Genomic DNA, 19,333 nt, shown 5'->3' on the forward strand with positions numbered 1-19,333 from the left:
GCAATTACCCCATACCACCCATGTTAGGAATATTTTTTTCATTGTCCTCAAACATGCCCTAAGCATCTGCTAGAAATAAAACATACATCTAATAAAGGTTTTCTTGATAAAGAATATGACAAGAGGGTTTGGTAACTTGTCCTGTTGGTTTCCAAGGAAAATCTTTTCAAATAAAGCAAATCTTATGCACGGACGTTAAGTTCAGCAAAGATGTCTATTCTTCAGATGTATATAACTTAAAAAAAATTTACACCTCATATATGACACAGACCACTGCATCAAGTTCTTGAAGACAAAGCAATTCCAGAACAGTACAGAAAAAGAGTCATGAGTGCACTGGAGTATCTACATTTCTCTTTTCTGTAATCTTAAGAGGAAGAGGCTTGGTGCTTTCCTTCACTGATTTAGTCCCATCTTTATCTTTGAAAGTGATATTGCCACTCTTAACATTGCTTTGATTGTTATTATGGTTATCTTCTTTGTAAGTACCTAGACTGTGACGGTTCACCCGGCCACAAGCGGCCTTGTTGTTTTCGCCTTGAGATGGATTGATCGCATCATTGCAGCTCTTCCTCCGACCCAGCTTCGGGGATTTTGCACGCGTTAGCGGTAGCTGGAAAAGAAAAGGAAGATATAAATACTTCCGGATCTGTTTGGATAGCAAGCAAAACATTTGACGGAAATTTTTTTCTTGAGATTTTTTTTTCTTTCCACAATTTAGAGGGATATTATCATAAATAAATTGAAGGTTCCTAGGTAAAAAATGAATAGTGTCAGTTCAAGCGATCTGTTTTCGCATGTGAAAAAAGTAAGAAATTTGGAAAAAAAAATTCCCTTTCCAAACTGTTTCAAAAAATTCCTGCAATCCAAACAGGGCCTAAAGAAAAAAGAATATTAGAAAAAACCACATTTCGCAATTCTATCTTGTGTTGAATGGCCAGTTTTTTTTTTTTTTTTTTGGAAAATTACAATGTACTGAACTCGGTTAAAAAAGTTTTTTTAGAGGCATGAGATTTAAGAAAGATGGTCATTTCTTACAAAACAAGTAATTTGATGGTTAAAATTTCCATGAGCCACTTTTGGGAAATTGGTTTTAATTTTATTTTGCAGCATAATTTGGGCTCGAACGGGAATTTCAGAGCAATTCACAAGTTGGCTTCTATCAGCTAATTTTGGGAATTTAGATAAATTGGTTATAATTCTGTTACAGCATAAATTGTCTCAAACAGGATTTAAGAGTATTTTGTAAGTGAGCTTCTAAGCCACTTTCTGCAATATTTTGAAGAAGTCGACACTACAAAGCAAGTCACAAGTATTTGTCGCGGGGGTTTCTTGGGAAGAGTGTATGTCAGAATATTTTAAATTTTTTTGTTAGTTTCGGTTTACATTGGAAAACACTGAAAAAATAAAATATTTTAAATGTATAGAAATATAAGATGTAAGAACAAAATAAAATATGAGAAATGTTATCAGCTTCGGGTTTCCATTGGAAAACACTGAAAAAATAAAATATTTTAAATGTATAGAAATATAAGATGTAAGAACAAAATAAAATATGGGAAATGTTATCAGCACTATTGTATTTTGATGAGGGCACTCCTCACTTTATTAAAAGTACGGTATGGCCCACACCATAGGATGATCCAAACCGTCCATTAGATGGGCCACAGCCTAAATAGGTTGTGCCCCAAAAATCATTTCCATAGGTTGATCCTAGCCCTCTGAATGTTAGAGGGTTGATCCTAACCCTCTAAAGATCCGAGGGTTAAGATCAACCTATGGAAATAAATTTTGGGGCACAATCTATTTAGGCTGTGGCCCATCTAATGGATGGTTTGGATCATCCTATGGTACGGGCCATACCGTACTTTGAATAAAGCGAGGAGTGCCCTCATCAAAATACAGCAGTGCTGATAAAATTTCCCTAAAATATTTGTCTTGGAGGTTTGTGAACCGATTAAAGGTGGAGGTACAAGTGAATCAGTCTTTGTTGGGAAATGGTTATGGAGATATAAGGAGGAACCGTCTTCGCTTTGGGTGAAAGTAACTGACACCAAGTATGGTGCGGCAATAGGTCATTGGGAATAAGATGACAAGTTTGCACAAAAAGGTTGCACAGTGTGGCGGGATATTTTCAGTTATTTGCATTCCTTCCGTGCTGCTACTAGATTTAGGGTTCACTCAGGGATCGCGTCAGATTCTGGATTGATAGATGGTGTGTTATAGACCCATTGAAGAGGTATTTCTGGAGGGTTTTGTCAAAGACTGCTTCGTGCGCACCTTTTTATACATTGCAAGGTGGCTAGTGTCACGTGGCCATTTCGTTCAACGTTGTTTGCATGGCCTGTGGCCCGTGACTTAGTCTATCAATGTAATAAGTAGTAGGGAAGTAGTCGGTATTTTGAGCCATCATTGTCATGTAAATTCTTAGGGGCACTCTTGGCTAAGGGAGTTGGTTGTTAAAGCTCTTTACCCTGAGAACTTGGTTGGCCATCGAGTGGTGCATTGCTAGTGCATATCCTAGCAGAGATTCAATTCTAGTCAACGGGTGATTGGGGACCCTTAGGAGTTATAGACCTTGTTGGCATAGTCCTACTCTAACTAGTTCAAGAATCATCAATAAAGATTAACATTTGCCTACTTGTGTGCCCTATTGCTTTGTGTGTGCTTGGAAACTTAGCATTCCTTTTTTGTGCTTGTTTTGTAGGTTTGATCCTCACAACTTTGTTAGGCTTACTTGCTTGTTGTTGGACAACTCAAGTGCTGCACGGACCTCGCTCCTAAACTAAAGGTCCGTGACACTAGGGAAGTGCGGGGTAGTGTTTTGAAGAGGTTTGGCATTTCTTGGGTTTTTCCTAAGGAATTTTTTCAGGTGGTGGAGGATAGGTTGTTTTCCCCTTGGTGGAGGAAGGGAAAATTTTGTGGCTCATTTCTTTCCTAGCGGTGGATTTGGGTGCTTTGGAAGGAAAGAAATTCTAGAATTTTCAAGGGTGTGGGGAAAAGGGCTCTTTATTTATCTTCAAATGTGACGGCGCTCTCGATCTTTTGGGCTAAATCACTTCCTAGTTTCAATTTTGTCTCCGCCTTTGATCTTTGGAATGGGTGGAGGGAAGTGTGCTCTAGTGTTGAATTTTATATCCCGACTATTCAAGTTTGAGAGCCGCTGGAGAAGGGTTTCTTAAGCTAAATTTTGATAGTTCTAGCCTTGGCAATCCGGGGCCGGCAGGTATTTTGGGCGGATGGGGGGCGGGGCTTAGGGATGAGAATGGAGTGGTTAGGTGGGCCTTTGCAGGTCCTTTGGGAGTTGAGAATCTAGTGAGGCAGAAGTTCGGGCGGTTCATCATGGCTCTAAGCTATTGGTGGGGGAGGACCTCAATCATGTTGTGTTGTGGCAAAAGGTGACTCTCTCAATGTTATTCGATGATTGTTTGGATCCCATATTTTTCCTTGGCATTTTGCAGACGCTTCAATGAGATTAATGACATTGTCGGTACCACTTCGATTTCTTTTCGCCATATTAGAAGATCGGCAAACGGTGTGGAGGACAAGTAAGCCAAAAGTGGAGTTCACTTGGAATCTTTGGAGCAATATGATTTCTTTCCTCTTTGATTCATTTTGTGGTTGTTTGTTTTTCCAGTTCTTGTTTTCTTTATTCTTTTGACCATCTCGGTCCATTCAATGAAATTTTACCATTAAAAAAAAGATTTAAGAACAAAATTTGGAAAACAGATACTATCAAGAATTTATCACAATAATTTCATTATATTTTGAAAATAATAAAACATGAAGATATCTCAATGATTTTTCAAAATATCAGGATTATATCGTTTTATCAAACGATCACATAATATTGAGATATTTTAAAAAATGTCAAATATATTTGTGACTATGCTACATAGAACACCTTGAACTCTCAGTTCGATTGGATTGGACACAGAGTGAAGGGAAAGTTAGCCAAATACCTTTTTAAGTTCAACCTTAGGAGGTGGTCCTTCATGGTAGAAGCTTGGTACTGGTTTTGCTTTAAACGTCAAGCTCTTCCTAAGCTGTTTTATAGCCGCGTCTCGTTCTTCCTAACAAGGGAAGATCAGTTAAACCTAGAGGGAAAAATAATAGAAACAGAAAATTAAATTGTAATGTAGCCAAAGTACCTTGGTCCTAGCTTCACACTGGTTTTTCTCTGCCTCCAAAGCTTTGTGCTTCTCCTCTAACTTTGAGTAAAACTGAGAAGGCCAAAACATCAACAATGAAGCTTTTGAGGCACAGATGTACAATATAGAAATTTCAAATATGGTTGTCTACTTGTCTGCCAAAGAAGGTACCTCCTTTCGTTTCTCTGCACGCTCATTGCATCTAAAAGAAGGAGCAGACGCCACAGTGGAGCTACTTTTTAAAGTTCGTACTGATGCTGCAGTTCTGTGTTAGTTTAGGAAAATGACAACAAAACTTCTGAATGTAAGGAAAATGAAATAATAACTTGAACTTAGGCTTGTGGGAGTTAACAAAGGATACGAAGAAGCAACAGAGCAACCATCTTCTTCGTTCAGAAGCTTTGAATTATCAGGTTGCAGTGGCTTCTTCAATATGAGAGCTGAGCTTGGCTGCATGAAGTTGAAAAAATACGAACATCATGAAAAACAAACTCTCATAACATATGTAGAGGAATGATAGAATGTAGGTCGCCCTTGCAAAAATCAGCTACAAGGGCTGGCTTGGTATACTCATTTTGGCCTACTGATTCAAACAAAAACTTCTTCGACTTACCTGGGTCAATAATAAACTTGCCACAGCAATCATTGACTCATCCAAGTCGACTCAAATTTGCCTTGGGTGAGTTCTTCTCTGAGTACAACTTCTTAAACAATTCTCATTGATTCATCTGAGTCAACTCAATTTTACCTTGGGTGAGTTCTTAACTGAGTACAAGTTTTTAAACAATGCTCAAAGCTTCTATAAATATTTCCATTTTTCAATTGTGCTTTAGAATGTCATAGAAGGCCATTTCCAAAGCACATTGACAGACAAACTACTTTTGGATTTTAAAGGCCAAAATTTTTCAAGGAACCATCCACAATTTCTGCAGGAAGGCCATTTCCACATTCTATCTGAGTTTATATAAACACAGAGATTGTTTTTATGGAGAACTCAAATAGGTTTATATAAACACAGAGATTGTGGAAATATGATATAACAGAAATTACATATTTCAAATAATGATTATTAAGTTTTAAACAGTATGAAATATGCATAATCATGATCAGAAAAAAAAAAAAAAAAACCCCGCGTCACATGATTGTTGCACGCCCACTATTAGTACCTTTCATTGTTCTCAAATCCAACAAAATTATAGTGTTAGCAATAATATACAATACACAAGAGAAGTTGAATCACAAATGTAAGTAAACATTGAAAGTATATTACCTGAATCTTCCTCGTGTTTGGGGATTGCAAATTCGGCACATTAGCAGGTTTGTTTACACAGCCAGCAACAATTTCGGCTCCAATAGGTCGAGCTCCACACGAGGCACGCTTTTCAGTGGCCAGAGCAAATGGCTTCGGAACAGTGTAGTTAGACTTAACATTTCCAACATTCGCAGATCTTTCTGCCAACTTTGCAGGAGAGTTTAACTTGTCGTTGTTTGGTTTCTGAGTTTCACATTTTACCATTATCTTTTCAGCCATTCCAATGTCGAAATTGTTTTTCACACAACCCACATCTTTCCCCTTACAATAGTTTTCATCTTGACAGACATAGGCAATCTCAACTGAATTGTCTGTTGTGCATTCTTTCACTTCATAATCCTTTGCTTCAGTGTTTTCTGCCAGAGTTTGAGAATCTGAATCCCCTTTGATATGGTCATCTGACCCTGCAAGCGAACACTGTCGTCTGGGAGCAATTTCATTAAGTGGCTCGATGGTATCAATGTTTGAATGAGTTACATCATGATCCTGGTCTATACAAATGTCCGAAACTTCCCTCCTCATTGCACTGCCAGAAATTAAAAAAAAGTACCATATTACATTTGGAGTCAGTCAATATAAATTGAATTGAGACTAGATCTTAGATGAATACTCTCTAATTGTAAACTTACAAATCATCAATTCTTCCATTTTTTTTTTATAATTTCTTGGAGAAGAACTCATGTTGCAAGCGGTCCTATGACTAATGTATGGGATTGTGCTCATAGCAACTTCAATTACAAGATTCTGTCATCCAAGCATGAAATATTTGTTTCTGTTAATCTAGCGAAAGAGTAGTAATTAAGAATGTGCCAAATCCCAAAAAATCATTTTTCATTTTTTTTTTTTTTTTGCATATGCTCTCATTCTGAATCAATTATTATTTATTACATATTTCAAGTCTACTATATGATCTTAGTTATCATTCATCACTTTCAACTACAACCATTGCTTTCAGTTTTTGTTACATCTTATTGCTCCATGATAGACCTACGAAGTCCAAGTTCAATAAATTACGAAATAAATCAAATATAACTTCATGAAGTTTGCTTGACCACTAAATTAATTGGACATTGGAAATAAATGGTCTTCAATTAAACAGCACATCAATCTTGAAACCAAAGTCCTTTCCTCCTCAAAGTCTCCTCTTTAATATGGGGAAAAAAACAGATAAGGGAAAGAAACAAAACCGTTCCATTTCAAAGCTTTATTGAAAACCGAAAGAAGAAACATACCATAATCTGCTTAAGCTTCAACTCTGGACTAGAACTTGTAAAATGATATAGGGCTCAACATTATAAGCTACATTAATGTCATTTCAAAGAATGAAGAAGAAAAAGCCTACGGTTTGAAATATTATATACCAGAGCTTATCTAATGCTCACAAAACCTTCCAACTTCCAAGTGTTACCCAAGGATTATTCATTCAAAAATGCTCCCACAAGAGTTCTACCAGATAACCTTGCAACATAAAAATTAAAAAGAAAAGAAACGGCATAATCAAAACAAAGAACAGTCACAATCTATTGACGCAGTAATTAGCACAGTTAAGAGAAAATGCAGCATTTTATATCCCCAACAGATTTGAGACCATACTCAAATGTAGAGAGCAATAGAACAGGAAAAAGATTAATTTCAGACTGACTACAGACATAATGTTTGAACTTCGAATGCATTAAAAAGGGACATAAAAGGCTGGAAGAAAAATGAAAATTAATGCAAAAAGGCACTCTTTAAGTTTATAGCAAATAAAACAGAAGAGTAAATTGAATGATCAAAATTGCAATTTTTTCCAGTTGATTTGAGAGATAAATCAGTCTAAATCAGAGCACAGACTAAGTCAGTCTAACCGTTTGCTATGTGGGTGGGGGCGGTTCGCAGCTCTTCCAACGCGACATCAGCAGATCACCGATTTTGGCCGCAACAAGGAGGAAGGAAAGCAAATAGTGGACCCTGAACTTCCTCATTTAACACCTTAAGGACAAGATGCTTTTTCAACCATGGGGTGTTAGGTTTAGTTGGGGGTTTATCTCTTTATTTTATCTTTTCTTCAATTGGTAGAGTCCTATTGGGTAGTTGCTGTTATCAGATACGTTTAGAAGAGTTTGAGTCCTCTAGGACTCTAATAGATGTAGTTTGAATCATATTATTTAGTTATTGTAGACAGTTCTACAGAAATAAGAGAAGATTGATTTTCTTCAGAGTATTTCCTCTCAAAAAGGAAACTTTCTCTGATTTCTTTTGTGAGATTCCTCACACAAACTAGGAAAATGCCACTAATCTCAGGTAGAGTTTTACCCAAACAAAGAAAATTCAGGAGACAAAAAATAATAGTTTCCCCATTTGCAAAACCGATTTAACACAAGGAAAACAAGAAGACATGCATCAAATGCAAGACAAAAAAAAAACACTTATTTTCAGTTGAATCATAAGCAAGAAAATGAAATGCACAAAATAAAACCTAAATCACTCAATCTACGAGTCATTGATACAAAAAGACAAAAATCAGATCAAATTGAAGATACATTAGATAGATCGTGAACAATATAAAGAGGAAAATAGAGAAAATGAGGAAAATTTCTTACATTTTTTCCCGATCTGTAGTATCTGAGTTTCTCCGAGCGGTTAAAGGATGAGAAATCAAAACCACCTCGTCTCTCACTCTCTCGTTCTCTGGTATTTATAGCCGTTCGTTTTTAACGCCTTAGATAACGTGCGCTGTTTGAAAACCCTAGGAGGGAAATGATAATATTCGCCCTAGGTTCTTCGCACGGCCACCCTTTGGCTTAGAAAGAGAAGTAAGGGGGGTAGACGGGAGAGAAAAGGGGGCAAATTTATAAGTGCCCCTTTTTATTTCTTTTCGACCCGGTCGCCACTGCGAATCTAGTGGAAGATCTTTTTGGTTAGAAGAAGAAACCTTTGTTTTAATTAGAAGGGAAATGATATATTTTACCCCTTTTCTTCCTTGGGCCAGCCACTTTTAGTGTAAAATGGTAGTCATAAATAAACAATAGGGGGCTGGACTAGGATAAGAAAAGGTGTGAATATATCACTTCCCTAGTGAAAATTATGTGACAAAACTGAGCAAAATAGCTAAAATAACCGTACATACCAAATGTGTAATATAAATTTCTCTCGTAAGATCAATGGTTAAGGATCAACTTTATGGGAACATGTGTGTGAGATCGAGACCATTGATCATGTAGTCTATGGGTACAGATAGAGGGCAACAAAAATTAATGATTTAACATTTCTTGACTAGACAGAAACGAGGGTTGATGGATGAAAGGGCTAGGATCATCCAATCAAGGAGGGTTCAATGATAATAGATTAGACTTGTGGTCTTGGATCGGATCATCGGCTTAAATAATCATGGACCAATTAATTACTAATAGGGGACAAACATTAGGCAAAATTATCAACAGGACCCATGCTTTTCAAAAATTATCAATGGGGGACAAAAGATGTATTGTCAGTAAAAGCTGGACGAAAATGCCCTTTGGCATTTACAACACGTTTTGACTTTGGTTTTTCCTTCTTCCCTCTTCTTTTACTTTTCCATTATCACATTTTTGATTTTTTACCCTACCAGTCATCTTCCTCCTTGTTCAGCCACCATTGTTTGTGACAAATCTTGAAAACTTAAATGTTGAGTTTTTACCATCTATCTCTTTGTATTTAGGTTTTATTTTTAGGGTTTTCCACTATTTTTCATTCCTCTGTTTCTGATTTATCTTGTTTAGGGTTTAAGCTATTTTTTTAGGGTGAGTTCTGGAGATAATGCATGGATGGCTTCACTCACTATTTTGAAAGACAAGTGGTTGTATAAGAAAAAGTAGATGTAATACATGAATGGATGGCTACACATTTTTTGATTTACTTAAATTTTTTTTTGTAATACACAAATTGGGATGTAATCCATGAAGCACATTTAATGAAAACAACATCCATTTCTTTTGTTATTTCTATCATGAGCAGAATTATAGTGCCATTAGAAGAGTTGCTATAAGCAGGGGGTTTTGTAGCAGAAGAGGTTTATCAACTCTCTGGAAGGGGGTTAGTAACTCTTAAAAGTAGGGTTACCAATTTCCGAATGGGCTTATTAAGTGCTTGAAAATTGGCCGAGAGTTCTGGAGTTTTGGAAGAGGGTTTTCAAGTCTCTAGGAATGGGGTTATCTAGTATAAAAAATGGGGTTACTAATTTCCGAATGGGCTGAAAATTGGGCGAGAGTTCTGGAGTTTTGAAAGGGTGTTTTCAAGTCTCTGGGATTGGGGTTGTCTGGTATAAAAAATGGGGTTACCAATTTCTGAATGGGCTTATCAAGTCCTTAAAAATTGGCCAAGGGTACTGAAGTTTTAGAAGGGGGTTTTCAAGTTTCTAGGATTGGGGTTATCAAGTATCAATATGAGGTTACCAATTTCCAAATGGGCATATCAAGTCCCTAAAAATTGGCCGAGGGCACTAGAGTTTTGGAGGGGTTTTCAAGTATTGGGGATTGGGGTTATCTAGTATCAAAATGGGGGTACCAATTTACGAAGGGGCTTATCAAGTCCCCTAAAATTGCCCAAGGGTACTAGAGTTTTGGAAGGGGGTTTTCAAGTCTCTGGAGTTGGGGTTATCTAGTATCAAAATGGGGTTACCAAATTCCGAATGGGCTTATCAAGTCCCTTATGAACACGTTTTTACTTCATGTTTTTTTTTCACTCGTTCATTTTCATGTTTTTTTCTTTCTACCATACGATTCATCTTCCTCATCCTCCAATGAAAGGGAGAAGGAGAATTACAAAACCCTAAAACAAATGAAAAGCAAAACCTAGATATAGAGAGAGATGGGAATGAACTCACATTTCAAGTTTTCGAGCTTTCCCTCCTCCAATGGTGGCTAAAATGATGAAGAAGATGACTGGTAGGGCAAAAAACAACAACTTGAAAATGGAAAAGTAAAAAAAAAAAAAAGAGGGAAAGAAGAGAGAAGAGTGAAAATTGGAAAAGCAAAATGTGTTACTTAAGAAAAGGGCATTTTCGTCCAGCTTTTAATGACAAGACCTCTTTTGTCTCTCGTTGATAATTTCTGAAAAGCATGGGTCCTGTTGATAATTCCACCTAATTTTTGTCCCCCATTGGTAATTGATCCAATAATCATTTTCACCGTGGCACATACGCACATGGGGCTCAGAATATTTTCGAAAAGATAGGTGAGGGTGGCACTTGTGAGTCAACATCAGGTGTGCAACTTGGGTGAGGTTCAACCCGGTTTTGGTTCGGGTTGGGTTGGCATTTCCTCGGGCTGGGTTGGAAAAAGCCAACCAGATTTAATTGAGTTTTGGGCTGGGTTAAAGTTGAGGCCTTGGCAACCTGATCCCACTCGAACCCAAACCTCCTTCCTCTAATTTTATCTTGATTTTCTTTGTGTTATTATATTTTTCTGTTTAGACCAAGGTGAACCCAAACCAAACACTCAGCCCGACCCGATTTCGCGTTAGATGGGTTGGATTAGGGTTGAGAGATTTAGAAGCAGGTTGGGTTAGGGTTGACCATCCTCAACTTGAGGCTCGGGTTGGGTTAGGGTTGGCCCCAACCCGACCCAAGTTGCACCCACTTCTTGCACATCGTGGGACAGTAATCCAGGTACTGAAGTGATTTCCATGTGGATAAGTACTAGAGGAGTCCATGTTTTTGTTCCACATACAGTGGAAGAGGCTAGATTGGACTATAAAAGTGCCGGGGCTTTGGTGGCATTACCTACACCTTTCTAGCATTTTTTCCCGTGAATAAGTAAGGAAAAAAGATGGCACTTCATGGACTATAAAATTAGATACTATGCTCATCTCCATTGCATTTTCAAAGCAAAAAAAAAAAAATGTAATCCATGGACTACAAAATTAGATACTCTGCTCAATATTGCATGATCGATGGTCTCACATGGTTGGCCAGTGATATAAGATAAAGAGTCTTTGTAAACATGTCCACTAATTGATCTTTTGATAACACACATTAAATAGATATTTACATTGATCTTTTGATAACACACATTAAATAGATATTTACTTATGACATTCTCGTGAAAAAAGCTTGTCAAACATAAACTCATCTCTTCCATAAGAGCATAATGAGACATCACACGTTATTTTGCTTCTCTTCTAACAATCTCACCACCTCCCCTTCACTCCCTGTCACATTCTTTATCAACAACATTCCTCTACCAGAAACATCTCTGCTCTCGAATCAAATGATATTCATAAACCCTTGATCAATAAATATGAAAATAATGTAGGGCTCCTCTCTTTCGAGATAGAAATCGACGTAAAATTTATTTTATTAAGTCGTAAAAACGAGCATAAAACAAATTTTACGTCCATTTTTAAGTCGAAAGAAACGGAGTCTAAAGGAATATACACGAACCAACACCTCAGCCACACACAAGCTTGCTTAGTACTTCACAATAAGTTTGCAGTCCACAGTCCACATACCGACTGTAGTACAGACCAAGGAAACAGTCCAAAACCAAGACTTTACTCCAGTACACGCCAATTTGCTGCATAACAAGTGTACAAAGGTTGTGTACTACAACTTGAACAAAGGCCACACAATAGTTTATGTCACAAAAGATCAAGAAGATGGAGAAAGAGAGAGGAGTTATCTTTTTCGTATGTAAAAACAGTAGGATTGCATGTAAATATCAAGTGCCCTTTTCTCATTATATACGTGTGTAGCCATAGAATTGCATGTTGCTGAGTAATCATCTATTAAAAAGGAAACACACAGGATTTCCGTTTCATATGAATTCGTTAAAAAAAAAAAAAAAAACACCCCACGAATATGCAGTTTAAAAGAGGCTAACAACAAAACAAGCTGAGGTTCAATAGATAACCCAAGAACAGTGAAACTATTTCCTTTCATTCCAAATGAAGAAGATCAAACCATTAGCCTTGGACAAGCTCTTTGTCACTAATCTGTGTAGAAACCAATAGTGCTGCAACAGGGTGAGGCCCAACTTAAACTCAAGTAACCTTCTTGGTCTTATGACCTGGATTAAACCTTGTTACAAAGGCGAGAAAACCGGCAACCACCGGAAGCAGAAGGTAATTCTCAACTTACCTGATACTTACCACCAATGCAATAATAGACCCTTGCCGAAACCAACTCCACCTCATGTATACTCTCTTTCGACCCAGAACACAGTTATTCCTGTGTTTTTCATCCTTCTCACTGTCTGCGAGAAGCCGACAGAAGAGTCGTAGTAAAAGATCCAGCCATATGTTAATGGACACGTTTTGTAGTTTTGTTTGTGGGCCAGCTTTGGTCAGACACGTCTAACCGTGCTGTTAGACGTGTGGCATTCACTCGAGAAAAATGCTAAGAAGGCAGTGGCTGTTAGGAAGATGACGAAAATGCAGGCCCATCAACAGTATCACCAAGGAGAGGAGTGATGATGAGCAGGCCTTTTTTTGTTTGTTTGGCGAGCTAGTTACGATGGTGATGGCAGAGGAAAGGAAGGCACGGTGAAAGGAAGAGGAGAAGGTATCGATTTTAGGGTTTAGGGTCAAGGTGACAGGTGCAAGGGTGAACAGTTAGCCGATTTCCCCACTTTAGGCCAGTATCAATCTAGCCCGTCGAACAAGGATGGATGGCTGAAATTGGTGTCTCACTTTAACTGAGTTCATTCCCAACTGAGGCATTCTCATAGAAACCAAGCCATTCAAAAGAACCAAACTAGTGTTACAACTGATATGCTTCTAATGTCTAGTTAGATGCATCTGATCAAGAAACAAACAGCTGATATCATACAACTGGGCCCTACAATCATGACAGGTGGTGCTAAGATATAACAAAGTACTTGTAACAAACAGAAGTTAGAACGCCCATGTGGGATAAAAAAACAAAATGATATGGCATCTCAAACATAAGACTACAGGACACAGAGCTATGATCTGGAGAGGATGGGGAAACATATAAACATAGAGCTGCAAAAGATACGACATGCTGTAGAGAAGAGAAAGTTCGGGAACTCAATGCTTTCTACACTGTAAGAGGCATACGTTACAAAGTTCGGATTCAGGAATAATTTGGTGAGGCGATTGTTTGAAACAATTAGAAAAATTTTGGGAAAAATTCAGATAAGCAGCATGTATTTTTCTACTTACATGACATACATCTAGTACATATATAGTTATTTTTCTACACAAACACACCAAAAAGTACGGAAGGGTACTTAGGTGCGTGTGTTTGGTGTATTAGGATATGAATTTATTTTTCATTAAAATGTGTTTTTCAATAATTTTTAAATTCTTACGAGTCCTATTTAATTTTAAAATAGAAATATTTGAATTATTCAGGATCTTTTAAAGTGGGCCATAAACTTTTGAGATTTTTTCAGTCATTAGGATAATATGCAACTATAGTACCAGAAATTACTTATCTGATGGATATTGGAAAGGTAGAATCGGAAGAGGATGCATCCCACAAGTTGAATATTAGACACCCTTGAAGACCAAGGTGACGACGGCAGAAGTTGGCACAAGGCCACATCACTAAATGCCTGTTCATTTAAGATTATGGAAATTGATTGTGTGTGCTAAACCGCTTATTTTACTCAAATTTAAACATAATTTTGAGTCCAATAATCGGTTTGGCACACACAATCGGTTGTCATAATCTCAAATGAACATGGCCTAAATAAAAGTCACGCAGGTAATCAGTCAAGCACAAATTTGAAATGATGACAGGATGGAAGCATGTCAGTTGAAGAACTTGACAAAAATATGATGCAGAAGGTTGAACCAACACGCCATTCAAAAAAAATAAGGGTTGAACCAACACATATACATCTATAAAGGCAGCATGGCATTAGAGCATTGAGAGGACCTTTCCCTAGTACGAGAGGACCGGGACGGATGAACCTATAGTGTACCAATTATCGTGCCCACAGTAAACGCTGGGTAGCCAGGTGCAGAGCAGATAATTGCTGAAAGTATCTAAGTAGAAAGCTTGCCCATAGATTAGCTTTAGAATGAATCCTCCCTAGATAATTTTTTTAAGTTCCATATGGATCCATTATAGATCTATTTTGAATATACGGATTGGATCGTGCTAAAAGTAATCTCACACACAAGCCTATCCAGCTGCACAACGCAGTTGAACAAGAATTTGCAAAGCCAAATTTTCAACCGACAACCATCGTGCAGGAAGAAGAATATCATACATCAAATGAAAGAAAAGCACAAAATATCAGGCATATAGAGTGCTGAAATGCTTCAAGGTTGATGTTAAAAACGATGGAGATATGTAGAGTAAATTTTTAAGATAAACAGGAAAAAATAATAATTAAAGCCTTTTTTGGCAATGGGAGAACAAAATAATGAATTGGTTTACTGGGACTGTATCCAGCAAACCAGATAAACAAGAATCATCAGCCATCAACACAGACCATCTTTTGGCAGTCGGAAGCCATAAAAAGAAAACCGAGCCCTGGATATTTTAACATTATTTAAAAGAAACTCTATCCAACAAACCATAGAATAAACATTAACATAGCCTTGAATTGTCGAAAAAGAAAAATAGACTATCCATAAAACTAAGTAATAGAAGGGACGGTCAGCTTACACTAAACAAACCTACCTTTTCACAAGTTCATAAGAAGTTACCCCAGGAGAGCACTGTCAGCAGCAAATACTTAAATAGGCGCTGCACATGTTGTTCTAAAATGCCCTGTTTGATTGCAACGGCTACAATGTACTATTCGCTTTACTCGGCCACGGTCCTCTGCGCGAACTCTCTTCTTTCTTGGCCGTCCCGGTGGTCGAAGAGACTTGGGAGGATTTATGATCATATCAGGTTTATTACCCCCATTTTGTGTTCCCTCAGACAACTCATTCCAAAGGCTTTTATCCGGAACAGGATGTATAGTTTGTGAGTAGGTCTTGCGATAAGCAGCCACAGTAAAACAACTCTCAGTAAACCGGTGAACATTCTGCCGACAAAAATGAAGGGCTGCAACAGCATGTGAACAAGGCAAGCCATAGAGCTGCCACCCACGACATAGACAGCACCGACTACGAATATCAACAGTGGTTGTTCCTTCATGTGATATAACTTCGAATTCTGCCTCATTTGCACGGAGCACCTGGTAGTGGCGTGCACGCTCAACAGCTTCCTGTACACGGGCCTCGGCAGAGGGCACAAGTATTGTTGTCCATTGCATACTAGTCTCACGGCGTTCATTGAAAAAAGTCATTAGCTGCCGTCGAATAGACTCCATCATCTGAACTATTGGAAGCCCAGATGCCTCAAGTATCCAGTTATTTAATGCTTCGATTATATTTGCAGTCAGATGGCCCAACCGTGTTCCCTCGAAATAGGCTGTGGCCCAGAGACGAGGTGGAATGCGTCGAATCCAATAAGCAGCATCTTGTGATATTTCTTCAATCTCAAGTATCTTGGCCTCAAAGTCGAGAACCTGGAGCGCATGAGCTGCCTCCCAAAGGAGGCCGACAAGCATTGAATTATTGAACTCTTTGCGGAAGCTCTCGCTGAGGTGACGCATGCAGAACCCATGAAACGCAGTTGGAAAATTTGCCTCCACTCCATCTACAATTCCTTTCTGCCTGTCAGACAGTATGGTAAGCCTCGGCATGTTTTCTGTATTAAGATCAAGCAAGTTATGCAGTTCAGATAAAAACCACATCCAATTTTCATCATTTTCCTCATCAACAACCCCAAACGCTAAAGGAAACAGAGCACCATCTCCATCAAAGCCAGTGGCGAAAAGTAAGGTTCCAAGATACTTGCTTTTCAAAAGAGTTCTATCGAGCCCAAGAAGTGGCCTACATGCATTGGCAAAACCATAGATTGATGCATGAAATGAGATAAAAAGACGCTGAAAACAGTTATCTGTTGGATTTCCATAAACGGATGCAATGCTTCCCGGATTCGTCCGTTTAACTTGGTCGCAGTATTCTGGAAGAAGCCGATAACCTTCTTCAAACGACCCACGAACAGCAGCCATGATTCGTTCCTTTCCCCGCCAAGCCTGCTTGTATGATAAGGTAATCCCATGAACACGATGGATCTCTTCTAATATCTCCTTTGGTTTGTAATGCGGATTCTCACGGAGGCGTTCCTCCACAGAGTTTGCAACCCATTGTACAGAGGCTTGCTGGTGGCCAAGATGGGTGATTCCCCCACAAGAATGCGACTCGTGAATTGTCCTAATCGTGAATGCCGGAACACCCGGAAGCTTTGCAGCATGAATGCGCCATGGACACCCTTCACTAGCACATTTCGCAGTGAAACGGCTCTTGTCAGACTTTACCGTCTGTATTTCAAAATGAAGAGCAATAGCCGCATCTCTTAATGCCCTCCGACAACTCTTGACATCGGGAAACTCTTGCCCAACAGACAATTCATGGTTAGGGGCAGGAACAAGGGCACGGCTCTGAAGGACCGGAGTGATAACCAATTGGGGTTGGGAAATTACCATATCTTGGGCTGGTTGGACAGACATCTCTTGGCCCTGGTCGACAGCAAGTTCTAGGTTCTGGTCGATGCCTAGCTCATGGTTCTCTCCAACAGCCAATTCATGGCCTTCGGCCATATCTAACTCATGATTCTGAGAGGCGAGATCTAGTGCATGGTCATGGTCAGGATGAGGATTATGATTCTGACCAAGGCCTAATTCATTGTCATGATAATGGTCATGGGCATGGCCATGCTCGTGTTTGGTGGCCCGTCCTAGAGCCAATTCGTGTTCATGGGCATGCCTGAGTGCTAGTTCATGGTCATGAGCATGTCCTATACCCAAGCCATGATCATGGGTGTGCATTAGACCCAAATCATGGTGGTTCTGCCCTAGGTCCAAGTCATGGTTATGCCCTAGACCCAAATCCTGCCTTTGCCCCAGTGCTAAATCATGGTTTTGCCCAAGAACTAAATCGTGGTTTGCCATGAAGAAGAAAATGACAGAATGCAGATATCAATTTCAACAGTCCTTCACGACTTCCCAAAATACAATTCACTTAACTACTCAATTTCAACTGACAGCAGCCGCACTTATACCAGCATCCAAGCACACCTGGCTTGCACAAACAGAGAAAAACAACACATTCCATAAACAAAGATCGTTCTCCAGATGGAAAATGAACAAGGAAAGGAGAAACAAATAATACTAATACTACTATTACTAAAGTACTACTAATAATTTCTTAATAAAGTACTAATAATAATAATAATACCAAGAATTAAATAATCCGTATATACCTGTTGTTATTCAGCTCCTGTTTCCCCAATACACGGATTGGAGCAAAACCCCACCGAATTTCCCACACAAACATGGACCTAGACTGCCCTGCTACATTAAACCAAAAACAAATTAGCAAAACAGCTAAAAACCCTGTTTGGATTGCAAGAAAAAATTTTACAACGAAAAATATTTTCTTGTAAATTTTTTTTCTCTCTACAATTTAGAGAGAAATGATATGATTATGGTTAATTTAGAGGGATAATATAATAAATTGAAGGTTCCTCTAAGTAAAAAATTGATTAGGGCTGATTCAAGTTACTTTTCTCGCAAGTAAAAAAAATTAAAAATTTTTAGAAATATCTTCCTTTCCAAACGTTTCCATAAAATTCCTTCAATCCAAACATGACCTAATGGAAGGAAAAAAAAAAAAAAAAAACTCCTAACAGATAATGATGTATCATTAAACCCTAACACTGTAATCACCGAAAAAAGCACTATCAGAAAAAAGGGAGCATAAAACTAAAATTCTATCCAGAAATAGAAACAGATACAGATACAGAAATGGAAACACTAAAATTCTATCCAGAAACAATACCTTAAAAACAAAAACCCTAGATTCCAACTCGTCTAGAAGAAAGAAAAGCTCTCGACGGGTTCAAATCCCTTCACAGAGAGCGATTTGGGAGTAGAAATTGGAAGCTGGAACTGAGAAATCCAACGGTCAAGAACGGATCTAGGGAAAATTTCACGCTAGGGTTTGGAGATGGAGGAAAAAGAAGAAGAAAAGGGGTTTTTTTTTCAAAGGGGGAGAAAATTGGCGGGTAATTTAGTTAGGGAAAATCTGAAAGAGAAAAGGGTAAGGGTTGGAAGAGAGAAAGAGATTGCAGGGGCAAAGGGGTAGATGAGGGTTTGGAACGAAAGAGAGAACAGAGAGAGGAAAATAGATACGGTGGAGATAAAAGAAAAGAGGGCATTTAGGTCAATATATAATACAACGTTATTCTTATTTACTCTAAATACAAAACTACCCCTTTCTTTAGTTTTCTCTACTTATTTCTATTTAGAAATACGAGATTTTATATGGTGTAAGCTCTTGTAGTCCCTTATTTTTTTTAAAAGTACTGTACGGCTTACACAATGGGATTATCCAAACCGTCCATTTCATGGGCCACAACGTAAATAGGTTGGACTCAGAAGTCATTTCCATGGGATGATCCCAACCCTCCAATCTATATAGGTTTCCATAATATGTTGTTTTATACAGATCGTAGGGCTGGGATCATCCTATAGAAATGCTTTTTGGGGCATAACATATCTACACAGGGGCCCATCAAATGGACAATTTGGATCATCTCATGGTGTGGGCCGTACAGTACATTGTGAAAATACTAGGTTATACGGGCTTACACAATATATAAACTTTATTTTCTCTACTTCTTTCTCTTTAAAATAGAGACTTTATATGGTGTGAGCCCGTATAGTCCAGTATTTTTCAAGAAGTATTGTACGGGCTACATATTAGGATGACCCAAACCGTCCATTTAATAGGTCACAGCCATGGTTTTAAATTTCGACCGAAATCCGAAATTTCGGATTTCAGTCAAGACCGAAACCGAAATCACACATACCGAAAT

The 19,333-nt window shown here is 38.3% G+C and overlaps 2 protein-coding genes across 4 annotated transcripts; both read right to left on the bottom strand.

Moving 5' to 3' along the window:
• Window positions 1–127: 127 nt before the first annotated feature.
• On the bottom strand, window positions 128–8,271 carry LOC143880229 (protein WVD2-like 1). 2 transcript variants are annotated; one of them, XM_077383065.1, is made up of 8 exons: window positions 8,046–8,271; window positions 6,093–6,207; window positions 5,422–5,989; window positions 4,513–4,601; window positions 4,323–4,416; window positions 4,152–4,223; window positions 3,963–4,073; window positions 128–613 (listed from the first exon to the last, which is right to left on the bottom strand). In XM_077383065.1, the coding sequence occupies exons 3-8, from the start codon at window positions 5,983–5,985 to the stop codon at window positions 326–328; spliced, it is 1,218 nt and encodes a 405-aa protein (XP_077239180.1). In that variant the 5' UTR covers window positions 5,986–5,989; window positions 6,093–6,207; window positions 8,046–8,271; the 3' UTR covers window positions 128–325. The 2 variants fall into 2 exon arrangements, with proteins under 2 accessions (XP_077239180.1, XP_077239175.1); XM_077383060.1 differs by lacking the exon at window positions 6,093–6,207 and having other exon boundaries at window positions 8,046–8,265.
• A 6,640-nt stretch (window positions 8,272–14,911) lies between these two features.
• On the bottom strand, window positions 14,912–18,640 carry LOC143880244 (uncharacterized). Of its 2 annotated transcripts, none has more exons than XM_077383085.1 (3): window positions 18,295–18,640; window positions 17,717–17,804; window positions 14,912–17,531 (listed from the first exon to the last, which is right to left on the bottom strand). In XM_077383085.1, exon 3 carries the CDS (start codon window positions 17,403–17,405, stop codon window positions 15,135–15,137), a length of 2,271 nt encoding a protein of 756 aa, XP_077239200.1. In that variant the 5' UTR covers window positions 17,406–17,531; window positions 17,717–17,804; window positions 18,295–18,640; the 3' UTR covers window positions 14,912–15,134. The 2 variants fall into 2 exon arrangements, with proteins under 2 accessions (XP_077239200.1, XP_077239191.1); XM_077383076.1 differs by having other exon boundaries at window positions 17,717–17,807.
• Window positions 18,641–19,333: the final 693 nt, after the last annotated feature.

The sequence above is a fragment of the Tasmannia lanceolata genome, unplaced genomic scaffold (genome assembly GCF_043159265.1).
Source record: "Tasmannia lanceolata isolate RefF3 unplaced genomic scaffold, GAP_Taslan_0.1 ptg000002l, whole genome shotgun sequence".
NCBI classification, from domain to species: Eukaryota; Viridiplantae; Streptophyta; class Magnoliopsida; order Canellales; family Winteraceae; genus Tasmannia; species Tasmannia lanceolata.

Coding starts and splice junctions, on each gene's coding strand:
- LOC143880229 (XM_077383065.1), bottom strand. CDS start 5,985: ATGAGGAGGGAAGTTTCGGACATTTGTATAGACCAGGATCATGATGTA. Junction 4,602..5,421: donor CAAACACGAGGAAGATTCAG/GTAATATACTTT, acceptor AACTTCATGCAG/CCAAGCTCAGCTCTCATATT. Junction 4,074..4,151: donor AGTGTGAAGCTAGGACCAAG/GTACTTTGGCTA, acceptor TTCCCTTGTTAG/GAAGAACGAGACGCGGCTAT.
- LOC143880244 (XM_077383085.1), bottom strand. CDS start 17,405: ATGGCAAACCACGATTTAGTTCTTGGGCAAAACCATGATTTAGCACTG.